Below are 17,927 nucleotides of genomic sequence, written 5' to 3' on the forward strand. Positions count from 1 at the left end.
ATTATTTTTGATCCACACCGATTAGCCCGCATAGTTACTCTGGTGCAGTAAACAACTGATCCACCTTCTTGTAGCCTTGTTTAAGTCCGAATGTATGTTTGTCGAACAGGTGTGATCAGTGCCTAAGCAGAAAATTCAAGTGGCTTTAGGACCCGGCTGACGTAATCGATTTCGCTTTCAACGAACTTGCTTCCAGTGCACTGGGCAGACGAATGTGATCTACTATGCGCCAACGCTGCTCAAGCATCTGGGCTTCTGCTCCAACGTAGCTGCAACCCTCGCTTCTGTGGGCTTAGGCGTCGTGAAGGTATGTGTTACGTCATAAGAGCGACTTTTCTGTGAACGTGTTGCCATCGTACCTGGCAACTGCAGACAGTCAGGCGCGCCAGAAAGAATGCGACCAGCCTTTCTTTGGGAAAGTGTTTCGCGAAAACAAGCACAAATAAGGCAACCTTAGAACTGCAGCTCTTTCATCGGTACTAACCGAACAGTAATGGTTGTTGCTGTTAAGGATATAGAAATTCTCTTTCTTTTTGTTTCGTGCAACGTTTTAGACGACGTATCCTTTACGTTTCTTCGCCTATCATCTTCTACGTCTTGTATTGATGAAAAAAGAAATACAGACCGGCTGCCATGCGATAAAGCCTTGCATAGTGCTTGCGATTGTTTACTGCGCTCGGCAGTGCTGTCGACAACATTGTTTTCTCTCACATGTCATATGAATACAGCACCCTCTCGCTTAGAAGCAATGATCCTTGATCCTCCTACATGTAGTGCTACTCCCCATGGTGCAATTCACTCCACATTTTTTTCCTTCTAACCTCTACCAAATCGTATCCCTTTCTTGTTCTGATTAACTAATTAGGAGACTCTTTTCATGTGAAACCTGACTCTTGTCTATCCCTAATGTACAATTTTGTAATTCTAAATTCTTGTTTGCTGATATGGTTTACATAGTTACCTATGGTTTACCAATAAGTGCCCGATTCAACACTTATTATGTTATACGAAGAAAGCTGTTAAAGCTTTGCTTTAGCCATTGAGCCCTGCATTCTAAAGTGAAATCTACTCTGTAAACAGTAAAGCTTTAATTACTTAGTGAATTAATTTATATTAACCTTAATTATTACAACCTAATTCGAGGTTAACGGAAATAAATAAATAAACTGCAGCGTAGCAGCAACGCTCGGTCAGTGTTGTGTAAGAAGTCTTCCACAACAAATAAATATATTGCACTCCTCTGGAGCATTTTGATAACCTCCACTTGTCCACTGAGCTGCCGTTTTTTTTTCCGAACTCCATATTACGGCTCCGCCTTCCAGTCTGCTGTACGGTGCAAGAATTTCTTCATTGTCCTGGTTCGTTTCATTTCACTTTGGCCTGTTACAATAGCCATAGTCTGCGCGAAAACTGTGGCCAAGGTAATAGACGTCAGTTTGTCATCTGTAATTCTTCATTCGTTTCGACAGCAGTCCACACTGAAAAAAGTAAGCATTCGGTAGCTTATTTAACCTCAAGCATTCTGCACTTCATTTATGTTTTTTTTTATTTATTTATTTATTTCATTACTATCAGGGCCGTTGAGGCGTTACAGATAGGAGTGGTAAGTATATTTATACACCGCCCCCAAACCGCAGGAAAAACCATTAGTGAGAATAAAGTTTTCCCTTCCTTCCTTCTTCATGAGTTGGACACTAGACGAGCGCGAGTAGTTAGTCAAGATAAAACGGGCTGAACGATTCTGAACTGATTCTAAAGTATCAATCAATGACTTGATGTTAGGCTCCCACACGGAAGACGTGTATTCTATTTTAGATCGTACTACAGTTTTGCACAGAAGCCATTTTAAACTAACCGGAATAAGTGAAAAGTTACGGCGAAGGAAACCAAGGATGCGATTAGCATTGTTAGTTATGTGTTCGATATGCGTTTTCCATGAGAGGCCATTGGTAATGTATACCCCAAGATACTTATACTCCGTTTCATACATCAGGTGCAACGCTGTCAAAGCTAGCGCTCTTTTTTGCGCAGCCTGCATCCTTGACAGAAAATAGTGCGTTGCTTGTGGTGAGCGAAAAATAACGAATGCATTGCCGACAGGCTTCGTGGGTAATACATTTGTCATCAGCGTGACAAAAAACGATGATATTGCGAGCGAATCGGTCGAGATCTGTGATTTTGTATTTTGCGTGTGTCGTCTTTTTCCATTTCCCGTTTTCCCTGTCCCCGCTGGCCGCCGTGTTTACTCTTTCTGTCCGCCTCCCTTTTACTTTTGAGAAAATGGCGTCCAGCTCAGCGGCGTGACGACAATTTGGACCAATCTGAAACGCGGACAAATACGCTTTGCTCGTCGGTAAATTGGTTTTTGAGGAAAGGAAATGTATCTGTCATATCTCGAAGGACACCTAAACCTCGCCGTAACGGGAAGGGAGGAAGATGGAGCGACGCGTTAGACCGCACGGCCACAAAACAGCGCGGAGGGATACACCTCTTTATTTTTTTCTGCGGACTACTTCCGTAGCCTTCACCGCGTTGCACATGATGTATGAAACGGAGTATATATGCAGAAACAAAAGGTATAGGAGAGCCATTTAGACTATAGGGATTCGGGTTAGCTTTGTAAGGTAGTCGTGTTACTTTCATTGCTTTACATTTCGATACATTAAGCTTTATTTGCCAAGTGTCGCACCAAGCAAAATTCAGGGGCCACTTTAACTGTCTAAAGTGCGTAGAGGTGAAAGCGTTTTCCGCATCACTTTCGCAGCTTCTGTGGCACTGGTGGCGTCACATGCAATTAAGTACTAATTACTAAGGGGTGACAAGTCGCCAATTAATGGTTAATTACAGATTAATGCCTGAATACTAATTAACTGCTAATTAATGCCGCTTAAGCTTCGCCTTTAGGAGTGGAACGCGACAGCGTGTTGTAGTGCTGCCAGGGAGTCCACGGAACGCCACCACCCGTTCGGCGCGATGCGTTTCCCTCTGAACGCAACGCTTTTTGAGGAAAGGAAATGGCGCAGTAATACTCTGTCATCTCGGTGGACACCTGAACCGCACCGTAGAGGAAGGGAGGAAGTGGGAGTGAAAGAAGAGAGACAAAGATGGGCCGTAATGAAGAAAATGAAAATTGTATTTGAGGAAAGGAAATTACGCAGTAACGGTCTCACATATCTCGGTGGACACCCGTCAAAATTCAGGGGGGCACTTTTTTGACCTAAAGTGCTGTCACTGATGTGTGGTTAAGATGTTAAGCTTCGCCTCTAAGTTGAACGCGACAACGTCTTGCAACACTGCAAGGGAGTCTATAGAACGCCATCGCCCGTTCGGCTGTACGCCTCGCTCGTCGGTAAATTGGTTTTTGAGAAAAGGAAATTATCTGCCTCTCATATCTCGGTGACACCTAAACCTCGCCGGAAGGAAAGGGAGGAGGATGAGAGTGAGCGAAGACACCGTATTCACTAGACACGCCTTTGCTCATTCGAAACCATCGAGCTGGCATAGAGGAGTGGATAGCATGCTCGTCTCGCACTCCGAAGACCGGGGTTCGATTCCCGAGCTCGACCAATTTCCTACTCGGTTTTATTTATTTATATGGCCTGACTTGAAAAGTTAATTAGGCTAATTGAGTAATTAAGCAATTAACCAAGCTCGGTCCCACTTACTTAGAGCATCCCTATACGATCCCTTCCATTGGTTGCATGGTTACTAGCCAAAGTACAATTGGCCCCGTTTGAAATTCGCGCACTGGGACGTCACGACCGTTTCGACCAATTGAAAAGCGTGACATTTCTGTCGACAACTGCTGCTTATAACGATGAGACATTAAAGGCTTTCGCCTTAAAAATGTTATTAATGACAGATTGAGGATCCAAAGTATCAGATGGGTTGGAAATTTCTCTGTATATTACACAGTCGTCAGCGAACAGCCTGATAGATGATGTTATGAGATCAGGAAGATCATTAGTATAGATAAGGAAAAGGAGGGGTCCTAGAACAGATCCTTGAGGAACGCCCGATGTTACTGAAGAAAGATTTGCTCGAGAACGCAGTACGTCCTTCACAGTATTTAAAAGTCGCTTCCATTTTACAGGTTGCCGCAGCACTGTTCGCTCTTCTCTTCCTGGACCGCTTGGGCCGCAGGGTATGCCTCTGCTCCGGAGTGCTCCTAATGGCCGTCAGCATCTTCGCCCTTGGAATCCTCGCCAAGTTCTCCTACGGCGGTGCTGGTCACGTGATTGCTCTGCGTTGTCGGGACAGGGGCAGTATCTTCAATTCCTCCATGTCTTCGTACTCGTACTCGACTGCCGCCAGTGACGTCACAGAAGCGACTCAAGGACCCATGAACTCCTGGCACTTGACCACTCCATCCTTGAACCGGCGCAACCGTCGAGAATACGTACCAGAAGGATCGTCCTTCGACTCCTCTAGGCTGGCCACATTGCCGAGTGCGCTGGCAGGAGCGCCAGCAACGTCAATTCCTGTGGTCTCGAGGAAACCGGAACCAGCAAGCGTTGGCTACACTGTGGGCTATGGAGCCGAACTTCCTCGGATAGCAGCCACTTCGCCACCTTCCGCGACTATGGACCATTTGCCAAGCTCAGGCCAGGCACGTTCTAGTGCACGGGACAGTACGGATGAATCTGAGTCTGAGATCCCGCGAGAAGATGAGGGGCCCAGAGAAAGCAAGCCACCACTGCTTATGCAGCAACACGCGGGTGAAGATGGAAGTCCTGGAAAGGTTTCCATCGAGTTGTTGGATCGGCCCGTCGGAACCCGGACGGCGCCAACCATCGCCTCTTACTCACTGGCCGACGTGCACCCGTCGAACGACGTGCGCGGGAAAGCTGCCATCATGCGAGAGGGCGTAAACGCACCGCTACTCTCGGCATCAGGAGCGCGAGCGAGTGACAGAATGGATATGAAGACAGCGACGTCCTCATACGACGGTCTTGATGGCGGGGATCGCTCAGAGGCCAAAGAGAAATCTGGTCGCAGTCGTACCGCGGCAAGCGCTGCGGCAGCAGAGTCTCAGTGCTCGGGTGTGCCGCAGGGATCGGCGGTCCAGAGAGCGCTCACATTGACAGCCCTCATGTGCTACGTGTTCGCCTATGGAGTCAGCTTTGGAACGAGTAAGTATTTTCCCGGCTTTCAGGATGTTTTTAAACTCCTATAGAAGCGTATTTTCAGCTCAAGAAGCATCTTTTTAACCGATATATACAAGAACATACTTTTCCTTTAAAGGATGGATTCCCACAGGTGGGACAGAAAAATAGAGTTATACCCTAATGATAGCGACATAGAGAAGGCAAAGCGCTATCTTGCAAAAAAGATATAGAACAATGGAGTAGAGGGCCCTGTGTTGTGGAATCCCCAGCGGCATGGACGAAAAATCCTCAGTGAAATCCCCAGACAAAATATTGTGACGTCATCACATCCTGCCCACTGGGTGGTGAGCAAACTGCCCTTCGTGGCATGTGGCCGTTGATTAAATGAACTCGCAGTAACCTATAAATATAAACGATATAACAACCAATTTAATATATATTGTTATTAACCTATTAATGCTATCGCGTCATAACCTTAAGAAAGAGGTTAAGAGTCTCGTCCTGTTTTTTAACCAGTTAATATGGGCACTGACATGACGAATAGCACAAAGACGAATAGTATCAAAGAAAAATACAGGAATTCTCCCGTTGGCAGCATTGAAACAAAATTTGCCCTGTCATCTTGTGGTTATATGTGATGACAACTTAGCTAACAATAAAGGGAGAGAATAAACATTATTTAAAAGCAAAATTAAAGGCTACCTGGTAGTCCTCATCATTCCAGAAGCCCTGTAGCCTCGACAAGTATCCCGTCTACTCTTTTGATTTGCTGACTAGCAGATAGCTTCAGAAAGCTCAAGTAGTTTTCATCGACTAGAACTAGAAAGATTAATAATGTTAGTGCAGTTAAATCTGTCCTTTAAAATAGAAAAATACTCTAAGAGGAAGAAATGACTCTAAAAAGTAGTCCATAATTAGGCATTCGCAGAACTGTGTCGGTTAGAGCGCATTTACGCTTATTGTTTCCCTAGTCGCATTTTCGTGACAATTCACGCTTACCCGACATATGTGACGCTACATAACGCAGCTGCGTCGGTTAAGCGAATGCCATTTATCCGCCTCCTGTTTCTTAGCGCTGCGCTCAATTCGCGTCTCGTTCTCTACGCAGCAACGTGGCTGATCCTGAGTGAAATCTTCCCGGCATCTGTCAGGGGCCGAGCCATATCGGTGGCGACCTCGGCCAACTGGGCCGCCAACATGACTGTGTCCGCCTGCTTTTTAACGGTTCTCGGTAAGTGCTAAGCGTGTAGTAATCCCACCAATGGAGTACTTTTAGCGCTGGGCACCGAAGTTTACGTTAAAAGAAAGCTAGTGTCGGCCGCTGTCTTGAAAAAGAAAAAGCGGAATAGACTAGATCTGTCCCGTATAATTAATTTGATTTATTTGGGTTTAACGTCCCGAAGCAACTGAGGCTATGAGGGACGCCGTAGTGAAGGGCTCCGGAAATTTCGACCACCTGTGGTTGTTTAACGTGCACTGACATCGCACAGCACACGGGCCTCTAGAATTTCGCCTTCATCGAAATTCGGCCGCCGCAGCCGGGATTGAACCCGTGTCTTTCGGGTCAGCAGCCGAGCGCCGTAACCACTGAGCCACCGCGGCGGGTTCTTATAATTAATGATTAATAATCATCATCATCATGACCAATAGGAACGTTGCATTCACTGCAACGCAGAGACCTCTCCCACTGATTTTAAATTGTACAACCCTATCAATCTCAAAGTGACCAAGGGATGCGTGGGGAGGTGTATCTCAAATTGGTTGCGAGCAACTGCGAGCAAAGATTTTTTAAAAAATTATTTGCAAAAAATAGGGTCCCGGTAGAGCTTTTTAAATTTGACTTGAATACTCACAAAGACCAGTTCTACAGATCTGTTGCACTAGAATATGACCATCAAAATCATTCCAGGGTTCCTTTAATTAACCGTAACCCAGAAGATTTCCCCATCTTATCTTTTCTCATAGTTCTCCACCACCCCGGCTGCGTTTCCTTTATTGGTTGATTCCGGCAGAGTATCGCCACACCAGCACCTATATAGAAGCAGTATCTTGACTGCTTTCAGAACTGTTTGGTAAACCACGTGTAAACCGATCCGTGTGAATGTCCCACCTTCTTGCAGATGCCCTGGGTGTTGGAGACACATTGCTCATGTACTCCGGCGTGTGTGTCCTAGCACTGTGCTTCATATTCCTGTGCGTGCCAGAGACCAAGCACAAGAGCCTCGAGGAGATCACCGAAGAACTGGACCAAGGGTACGTTGGTGCGAACGACTCTACGTGTAGCATATTCAGAGTACTTAGCCACTGGAGTGTGAAGTTTGTAAGCGCACTTGTTCTTCTGGTCGGTTCCCACAGCTACAAAGGAGGAAGGAATTCAGTCTTACGCCACAGTGTGGTATAGTGTCCAGACATGCCGCTAGGGGCGAAGAAGTTTTTTTATAGCGACAGCTGTAAAAGGCACGTTTCTGAGTGCTGAAGAGCTGTCGATGGCGCAGCACCGCGTCACGCTGAATTGTCCGAGCCCAGTGACGTCACGAGTGAGCCTCAGTGACGTCACGAGTGAGGACCCAGTGGGATCACACGCACGTTACCAAAGAAAACCAAAAATAACAATGATAAACAGGATGACATTTACTACCGAAGAAATGCGTCGCTGAAACTCGCACTGCACAGTGGTATTTTGTGATTGTTTTTGTGTGTGTGTGTGTGGGGAGGGGGGGGGGGGGCGGATTTCTTTGCATGTGCACTGAAGTTGGTCCAACATGAACTTGTGGGCGAGTTGGTCAGGTATAATTCTTAGTAAACCAGCGCAACAGAACGAGGCCAAAAGATGAAGACGGGAAGACGGGTTGTGTGTTTCGTCCCGTCTTTTATTTTGGCGGCGTCGTGTTGCGTTGGTTCACTAAGAACGAAGTTTGACGCTCAAATCACGATTGTCGTATGCGATCTAAATTGTCTTAATCCGATTGTCTTAATCCGCTTTGATGCAATGCCTGACTCTCACATCTTTCCGCACTTTGTTATTACTTAGTTTAGTTTATATTTCACTTCCTCCAACCTCACGTGAGCAGGGGTATGCGGATAGTATTTTTCTCAAACTGAATTGAATGCGAGTAGTGTACTTTTGCTATCGTATCGAATACGAAAAGTTTAGCTGAAAACCGCATCGAATACGAATCGAATAGTGAAAAAATGAAATCGAATACAACGAATAATTTGAAGAATGTTCGCTACTTGCGCGATTATTCAGTGAGCACTCATGACAAACAGCCAAGCGGTGCTTTCGCAGTTATAGCTGTATCTGCTAAAAGAGCCAGCACTGATCTCCAAAGGCCCCTAGGTCAGTATCATTCGTCCATCTATGCCCGAGATAACACTTGCGGCCGTCATTCTTTACGTAGACGTGCTTTAGGTCCGTTTCTTATTTCTGCAGCTCCAGAAGCTCGGTTTATTTCTAGTTTTGGTGTCTTGTACTCGATAGCGAGGCTAATCTTCGTTTCGTAATTATAAGCGCCAACATTTTTTTTTTTGTTGCGAAAGCAACACTACTGGAGCCCATCTCGACTCATCGCGTATGCTCGTGGCTGTGCGGCTACCAAACGTCCTTGAGTCGCCGTTGCCTAGCAACCGCTTCAGCTGTGCTCCAACAGATGGCGCCGCGCTCCTGCCTCCTGTTAATTACGAAGCCCTAGGGTTTAAAGATAACAATGGTCATGTAAATAAATCTGCAGTGGAAGTCAGCAAAAAGCGATTGGAGGATTGGTGGCTGAAAAGCAGAGATGTGGAATAAGGTTAGAATAGTAGGAAACCGTAGGCAAAGTTGATGGAGAATCTTAATGAGAATTGCCAACACAGTAAACAAAAAAAATAATAAATAAAGAAAAGCTGAGCATGGTGGCAATTGCCACCACCCCGTTTCAAAGGGGGCGCTCCTATTCATCCATCCATCCATCCATCCATCCATCCATCCATCCATCCATCCATCCATCCATCCATCCATCCATCCATCCATCCATCCATCCATCCATCCTGTCGCCTACACACCCAGAGGGCACCACCCTCGCACAGGCGCTGGGTTTCACAGCTCATGACGGCGTCCTGCCGGCTAGGGAGTCGGCACGAGCTAAATCAAGCGCTTAACAACAAGCTAACACCGCAAGGGTATTGGCAAAAACGGCACGTACGATCTTGAGCCGTTGCCTAGCAACCCGAATTACTACTCAAGCTTGCACGAGTTACTTGGGTAAGCTCGGGTAGTAACTCGGGTAAGCTCGGGTAAGTTCGGACGAGCGTCGTGTTTTTTTTTTTTTTTGCAACCTGCGTATTGCGTACTGAGTCTTGTACAGAGATCATGCGTGTTCTGGTTAACTTTTCTCGAGAGTAGGCAGTTCGTGTATTGATCTCATCATTCCATTTTGAAACGCAGGTTGGTCCGGTGGCGGACACTGCTCCCGGCACGGTGGTGTCTTGCTTCGGACTACAATCTTCGTGGCGCTGCCTGAAGAAGAGTGTGCACAAGTCATGAACTGTGCTTTCCTTCCAAGAACCTCCACCGACAAAAAAAAAAAACGGTGCATAGAACTTGGCACCACTCTGCGCATGGGTTGAGCGATTACAGCGACGGACACCGTGAACCTGTAACGTGGACCTGTACAAAGCCCAGCAAACATCGCTGAGCATTTTGTGGTGCACTTGGTGAGGTGACTGTATATAGTGTACACACAGACTTACCGGAATTCTTCTAGAAGACCACTCTGGACTGTGTTTTGAAATTGCCACGTGATGCTAAAAGCGCTGTTAAATGTATAGGGTGAAAAGCCGTTTTCTCCGGTTTGTGTTGTACCGTCCCGTCATGCCGAACAAAATCTCGGCGTCTCCTTTTTCTAGACATTTCGATCTCTCCTTGCCAGGCGACTCAGGAGAGTAGTCTTTCGTGAGAAAAAGTTCCGCATATCTCGCAAGATGCTCGCAGCGTGCTTGAACCACCGACGAAACCGTTTGAGTTTGTTATCGCGCTCAATCAGATGAACGGTGAAAAAATTACATGCGGTCGACAGCCTCGAAGACAGCCGTTATGCGGGCTTCTCGGTCAAGTTTGAACGATATGGCAGCTTTCTTCCTGTTACGAGCTTTCATTGCAGTTGTTGCGATGTCGAGTCATTATGGGTATAGCTTCTAGCGGTAATGCATCGCATCTCAATACACTGCGCTATGCTTTTGAATAAACGTGGTTCAAGTTCTTGAGGGAACTAAGCTGCGAAAACTCCTTACTTTTTGCTCAAGCATGCTACAGAGCGAAAGCTGGTGACAACGAAAGAGACACTAGTCTTTTTCTGAGACATAATACGTATAGTTACGAATGATAAGTGCAGTCATAAGCCCAAACATAGCGAGGAAGGCTTCCGATTTAGTCAGCTGAAAAGCTGAGGGAACTCTCCTCGGAACTGTGGGCAGTTTGTGCACGCAGCTGACGTAGAATCCAATGAAATGTGCAGCGCTGCGCTGCCTGAAATGTTTTGGATTTCTATTTGTTTTATACCGCGAAAGAAAGGTATTGCGTTGACATTCTCATTACGCATGCACTCACATCTGTTAGGCAGTTTTTTCTTTAAGACCATGTATATAAAAGTTACTATTACTGAGCCTTGTTAAGTTTGGACCAGCATCTCTGTAGAACTGCGGCAGGAAGCAAGCGAGGAAAACAAAACGAATAAAAAGTTTGCTCAAACGTGTCCGTGTCGACTGTTCTCTCTGAAGCAAGATGAGGAACATGTTACGCAACCGCTACAGCGTCTATCTGGCGATAGTTTTTCAACCAACTAAGCCTATAGCAAACACTAAGGTGTACCTTCGGCAGTAGTGCGAAACCAAGACGGCGGACAAAGCACAGATACACACACCACAGACACTAACTTCCGACTGAAAGGCTTCCACAATACCAAGGCGAACGTGAACTGAGAGGACTAACAGGCGCTCCGCCTAGCATGAGGGAGGTGCGAGGTTCGAACCCCAGTGCCGCCGGGTACCCACCGGTGATATAATGAGTACAAGCTTTCCACTGGTCAAGTGGTCGGCTTATCTGGGGTGAAATGCTTGGAAAATGGGTCTTCTAACCCACCTTGAGTAGTCGAAAACATCTTGTGCCATGGCGCTCTTCGACCCCAGGTGCCCTTGCGCCACAAAAATCCGTAACCATCTTCACAACTAATAGGCGCATGCGCCAAAAACTATTAAAGAAAACAAGGCATATTGGCGCATGTGCCCGCTGGTCCTCTCATGTAACGTTAGCCTTGGTCGTCTCTAATATTACAGTCAGAAGTTAGCCCCTTCATCAGCCATGAAACGTGAAAGAAAATAAGGTTTTTTGGCGGATGCGCCTGTTGTTCCTCTCAAGTAACGTTCGCCTGGGTCTTTTGTCAACCTTTCAGTCGGAAGTTAGTGCCTGCGGTGAATGCATCTGTTGTTTGTTGGTCATCGTGGTTTTGGGCCACCCCCATGTAACGGATAGCCGACACCAACTTGCCCAAATTTCGACCCTTGTCAATCACTAAGGTGGTGACCTCATTCTCCGTCTAGGCAAAGGTGCTCCTTTTTGAAGCTAGTTTGAAAGTCTTGTCTTTTAGTTTCAATGACGCGATATGTTTCGTTACTAACCACACATAAACCACTGTTTCCAAATTACTGCCGAGTGAATTTGCGGAAACAAGGGCTTGTGTTTTGTTTGAGTAAGCAGGAGACTTGAAACTGCGCGATGCACAATTTGCCTGTGCGTTTAAAATGACGCTCAAAAACGAAAGTTCCTGCGGTAAAGTATAGAGCGAAGATTCCAAAAACATCAGAAGGTGACTTATTATCTCAGCATCCGCACGAACGACACCTCGCCGGTGCCGCTATAAAAACACATGCTAGCAGCGTCCGACCACACCTGAGTCAGCAACAGGTGCACCGAAGGCATCATATCTCTAAACTGCCTATTGAGCTGCATGCTACAGCTGGCCTTACTGCAGTCTTGCGGCGGCAAACAGTAGCAATAATTCCATTGTTCGTGTTCTTCGAGCTACTTTCTCCGCATTTTACTTGATCTCATGCCGACCCGCTGAAATGATAGAATGGCGGCAAAAAATTTGATAAATAAATGCAGAAGTACATTTTTCAAGCGTGTGGCTGCGGCCTTATTACAGACACCTCTTCATGCACTCGCTTAGGTGCAGCTGGAGGTCGTTTCGCTGTTTAAAGCTCGTTCTGCTCACTATTGGTAAAGGTGTTCTGCACTGAAAAAAGCCACATACGGCTGGGATTTCTGACGGTCTTGCTCGCTGCACAAAGCTTCGGGAAACGCAAGTCTGTGAACAGGCAATAGAGTTTCAGACAAAACGTTGCTACTGGGACGTATGGGACGGCTACGCACTTTGTCACAATATCTTGGGGCTGAAGGGTGGGCCTCATCTGGAGTAAGCAAAGTAGGGGTCCAATTATTAAATCATTAAGACTAGTTGCTTGGCAACACCATGCACTGTTACCAAATCGTAATCGGTAATCATGATTCCTAAAAGCGAGGGCGCAATTTAAGCCAGTCCCGAAAGGTTCAACGTTCAATACGGTTTAGAAATTCGGCTCCATCAGTTCGCCGATGCCAAATGTAGCTCCCACTGACTGCCGACAATTATCAAAATGGTGTATGGATAATTTTGCATCGGTACCTCCTTTGGCAGAGGAACAAGTCAGTGTGGTGGTCCCGCTGACACCATAGTCTTCTCAGTGAGCAAACGTGAGCGGCGTTAACCAGAGTTCCCTCAGTTTATCGATAGCAAAACTTCGCATAGAAGCCATGTATCAAAACATCTTTCTAATAGGGCCAAAACTGGCTGTTTGGAAAACTGTTACGGCACCTGCAACATTCAGAGCAAAGAAAACAAAAAAAGAAAACTAACAGGGCACCCCCGCCTGTTGCTGGTTGCCCAACTCATAAGGTACACAAAGTGGCCAGGAGCATACTCGAGTTTTGAAACCGAGTCCCACCAGTGGTACGATCAAAAAGCTTTGGCGCTAAGTGTCCCATTAACGGATCCCATAGAAACCGCATCGCAAAAAGGAAGCTACACTGGGGTAACCTCGTTACCTTCTTTGTTGTTGCGTGCAGCTGGTGGCGAACTTGCATGCGGCGCCAGGTGTTTTGAGTACTGTGCCAGGTACCATTGCGAGTGGCAGCACGACAAAAGTGAACGCAGTGGCGTGCTCCAAATAGCCTCGAGCTCTTCATAAGTTGATAAGCGGTAGCCACGTTTGGAATCACGGCGCAAAGACGGTGTAACTAATGTCAGTAGCGCAACATATACAAAGCACAGTGGAAGAGGAAGGCAGACCGGTTAAGCAAAATGTGTTCCAGTTGGCTAGTTTTCAATGCAGTGAAGAGTTGAGCAGAGGTAAAATGGAAAAGAGAAATAGAGGGAAGGGGTGAGGAACAAGGGCACCAGGTAAGGACATGCTTGCGGTCAAGTCGCAGTCTGTAATTTTATGTGAGGTTTAACTTCCCAAAGTTGCCAATTGGCTATGAGAGGCGGAGATGTGGAGCGCTCCGGAATGATTTCGACCATCTGGTGTGTACTTTAGCGTGCAGTGATATCGCGCAGCACACAGGCGATCTTGCATTTCGGCTCCATCGAAACGCTGTCGCCGTGATCGGGATTCAGTAACGCGACGTCGCCCTCCGCAGCTGCACGCCACAGCCACTAAACCAACGATATGGATGCAAGGTTACAAACTACAGCAGAACCGAAGCAACTTAAAGAACACACAGTATAATAACTGAATAGAAACTATGGCGTTGGAGAAGACTGTAGGCGCTCCTCATATTAGAGCGGAACACTGACGGCGCAAAATGCTCGAGCTCGAGATGAAATGCTCGAGATGCGCAGAAAGACCAGCCACCATGCCTACTGTGCATACATTTTGCGCTGTCAATTCTCGTACGTTCTGGGCAGCAGTGCTTCGCAAAGCGCGGAAGCCACGCGATCGTATGTTCCCTTTAACAATGGACCGTACTGTGCATGCATACATACTCAGCGGTGGCTGCTACACTCGTTGACAAATACTTTGGAACTTCCCGAGGTACTCCGGCTGCAAAACTTGCTGCTTAAAATGGATGTGGGCATAGCCTTGAGTGTGTTGCAAGGAAAAAAAAACAGTGACTCGTGCTGTTACACGACTGGTACGACAAACGCCGGCAGTCGTCAAAGTAATGTGGAGGCGGTGGAAGTGGACGCTTTCCCCTACACTGACCGGGACAACTATTGCGTCCTGTATTTTCCCCGACGTTGCGCATGTATAAAATATAAGCCAACAAATATACTCCGATAAATGCCGAACAGAGCTAAGCTGGCTTGCCAGTGTTGTAGAGCGATGCCTTTGGAAGACACCTGTGCCTAGAAAATGACGTTGACATAGTGAGTAGGCGCAGATTCTCAGAAAGGTCTAGTATGTGTAAAGTAGTGAGTAGGCGCAAGTTCTCAGAGGGGTCAAGTATATGTAAGAAGTTCCGCCTTCATCAGTTGCACCGATTAAAACTTTCTACACAGCTCTTTCGCATGCTGCAACCCTCGGAAGTGCATTCTTGGAAGCTTGCGCACATCCCTGAGAGCAACGTATTGGCATTATTAGCCCGGATATGAATACTTATACCTTTCAGCAACGAGTAAATAATACATGTAGGCCCAGGTTGGACCCGACGCTGTTTTTGTTTTCTTGCTATCGAGGTTGCGACTTTGAAGCACATAAATGTTCTCCGTACTGTCACGCCGTCGCATCCTCAACCTCGCTGTCACGATGTCATGGGGAACTCCCTTCGCTCGGGGAGTCCCCACAGTAGTGTTTGCTCCATTACAGCTAATGTGTTCGCGTAAACAAACTTGGAAAACAGCGTCTCATGACTCCTTTCTCCAGAGCGTTCGATCCTGATCACTTCAAAGTTCGACTATGTTTAGTTTAGTTTATTGGGGTTTAACGTCCCAAAGTGACTCAGGTTATGATGGACGCCGTAGTGAAGGGTTTCGGAAATTTCGACCGCCCGGGGTTTTTTAACGTGCACTGAAATCACACAGCACTCGGGCCTCTAGAATTTCACCTTCGTCGAAATTCAGCTGCCGCGGCCGGGATCGAACCCACGTCTTTCGGGCCAGCAGCCGAGCGCCGTAACCACTGAGCCACCGCGACAGGGTACAGTTCGACTATGATTGAAAAAGATGGGGATTTCCGGCTTCTTTCGTATATATCTCATCCAGTCAATGATCTTTCTTGTCTACCATTGACTGTCCCCAGTTACGTCTTGCAAGTGCGGTGCGAATTTTTCAATGAAATTTAAATGAAATAAATTTCATTTTTCCGGCTTAATTTTTGCATGCAAACCAAGGAAAGCAGGCGAAAGGCATGACGGGAAACATGACTAAGGCCTGGCCCCCTGTGGAATTTCAACGCATACGGCAGTTGCCGATTTTAACGGAAAGTGGAGCAACTACACACTAGAGCAAAATGTTTTAACCGAGCTTATCCGAGTTACTCCGATGTTTCACACAAGATTCTTCGTTGGTTTTAACCGCGTTAAGTACTGCTTTCGCACTGAAACTAAATGTGGCCCTAATTGTAAGGAATCCTTGGAGCCACGCTGCAATGAAAAACAAAGCACCGCGTAGCGAAATTTAACAATGCGGAGAAATATTCCCGAAGAGTGAAGCATACAATCGCACTCCGCACAACCTGCAACGCCTCAGCGGCAATCGCAGTGGGACTTACGCTTTACAGCAATTCAAGGTGCAGTGATGCACATTATACAAATCCCATGCGTCTCGATTTGCAGCCGTGAACATTGCTTTCTACAACTATACCGGGTTTCCAAAGCTCTGTCAAAGAAGCTGGGACTACACCTTACATGTTCCAAATCATTGTCCATGCCTCGCTTCTCAAAATTTCAGTGACTAGTGCCATCTGTCGACCGCCAGTAGCGAACGCCGCGTCACTGAATGGGAGTGTTATCACTTTTAATGTAAGACAACTATTAAATTCGAATTGTTGCTGAGGGAGCACATTGATTGCGGTGGTCTGATGTTCTTACGCGCCACAGAATATGTCTTACAACATGATTCCTGCATAATATACAGGGCGCTTCACCTAATTCTTTACACAGTTATTTTTTTAAAAATTGGCTTGTTGAGTTAGAAGAACACAGCATTGTCAGCTGGGTATAGAACATCAGAATGCAGCGAAGACGTGCTATCTAGCAGGCTCGTCAACTAATACTGAATAGTTAACTTTGTAACTATTACCGTTAGGCCCCATAATTATTGAGAGGCGTGTAGGAAACTATAAGTAACACCGATATCAGTTTCTAGAATTTCAAAGACGCGGTTACCCTCGACACTGAGGCCAATAAATTTTGGCTGCATCGCGCCAAAATACATGCGCTTTCGAGAAGCTTACAGCCAAAGCATCCTCTGCAATGCACAAACTCGTCGAAATAGCCAAAATTTATTGGGGCACAGTGCCGAGGGTAACTCCTTTTTCGAAATGCTAAAACTGATACGGATATTTTTACCTTGGGTTACACGCCTCTACATAATTAAAGAGCCTAAAAATGATAGCTAGAAAGTTAACTATTAAATATTAGTTAACCAGCCGGCCAGTTAGCACGTCTTAGCTGTATTCTGATATACTACAGCGCTGACAATCCATTTCAAAATTAAATCAGAAATTTTAATGCTGAAATGCACGTGGCACATCACGGCAGCAACCCAAACTGAATGAGTTTATCCAGAATTTTGGAACTTGTGGGCGCCACAGGAGATGCTCGGTTCTTTCAAGTGAGGGATAAAACTAACTGCCGCTCTCTTTGAAAGGACTGCTGCGCGCACTTGCAGAAAAAAGAGTGGAATAAGTTCCGCTTTGTTCAACCTCGTCCACCGTGTGTGCAAATGTGTCTTTTCTGAGGCCGCGTTTCCTGTATGTCGCCGTGAAGGGAGCGCCTATGGAAAACGGACATCCGCAGTGGCGGCTAGCAATCGCTCTGAGCGCCGAAGGCCGCGCTTAGCGACAGCTTTGTTTTTGAGAAGACGTCGCACTGTTCTAAAGCTGGCCCGAGGCCAGTGAGAAGCATGTTGAAACCATTTCTTCGCCGAACAGCTTAGTCGCGCCACTGGTTACAATTTTAGGTCGTCGCGAGAACCCTGCAAGAGAGCTAACCATAGAACTGTTTTGTAATATGTTGTTGCTCAGGAGTCTAGGAGCAATGTATCTATGGTTGTCAGCCAAGAATATGGAGGCTAACGTAACCTGACCAGCAGGACGGTGTGGGCGGTATTGCATTAACTACTTGATGGCCCAGATTTTTACCTCTTTTTTCGAACAGCTCCCCGCCACGGTGGCTCAGTGGTTACGGCACTCGGCTGCTGACCCGAAAGACGCGGGTTCGATACCGGCCGAGGAGGTTGAATTTCTTGAAGGCGAAATTCTAGAGGCCCGAGTGCTGTGCGATTTCAGTGCACGTTAATAAACCCCAGGTGGTCGAAATTATTCCGGAGACCTCTACTACGGCGTCTATCATAGCCTGAGTCGCTTTGGGACGTTAAACCCCAATAAACCAAACCATCTTCGAACAGCTGAACGCTTTCGCAATACTTTACATTGCACAATAGAACAAAGGCATTGTGCCATCAAAAAAAGACTTTTTTCTAAGTGTCCTGTGATGTGCTGCTCCTAATTTCACAGATGAAAGAGGCTTTACAGCATTTGCCCATCCGAATTACTTTGTGCGAAAGGTCTGAAAGGCATTTC

General features: G+C 46.5%; 1 protein-coding gene across 3 annotated transcripts in view; it reads left to right on the forward strand.

Annotated features, from left to right (window-relative positions):
- LOC149336344 (solute carrier family 2, facilitated glucose transporter member 10-like) overlaps positions 1–10,836 on the forward strand; it is a 93,470-nt gene extending 82,634 nt beyond the window's left edge. For all 3 annotated transcript variants that reach the window (XM_089552834.1, XM_089552833.1, XM_089552832.1), the window contains exons 9-13: positions 197–307; positions 4,094–5,132; positions 6,217–6,339; positions 7,229–7,361; positions 9,535–10,836. In XM_089552834.1, the coding sequence (XP_089408960.1) occupies positions 197–307; positions 4,094–5,132; positions 6,217–6,339; positions 7,229–7,361; positions 9,535–9,610 (1,482 nt within the window). In that variant the 3' untranslated portion in view covers positions 9,611–10,836. The remainder of the gene's footprint in view (positions 1–196; positions 308–4,093; positions 5,133–6,216; positions 6,340–7,228; positions 7,362–9,534) is intronic.
- The last annotated feature ends 7,091 nt before the right edge of the window (positions 10,837–17,927 follow it).

Source organism: Amblyomma mixtum, chromosome 7 (genome assembly GCF_055824585.1).
Source record: "Amblyomma mixtum isolate Tamu chromosome 7, ASM5582458v1, whole genome shotgun sequence".
NCBI lineage: Eukaryota > Metazoa > Arthropoda > Arachnida > Ixodida > Ixodidae > Amblyomma > Amblyomma mixtum.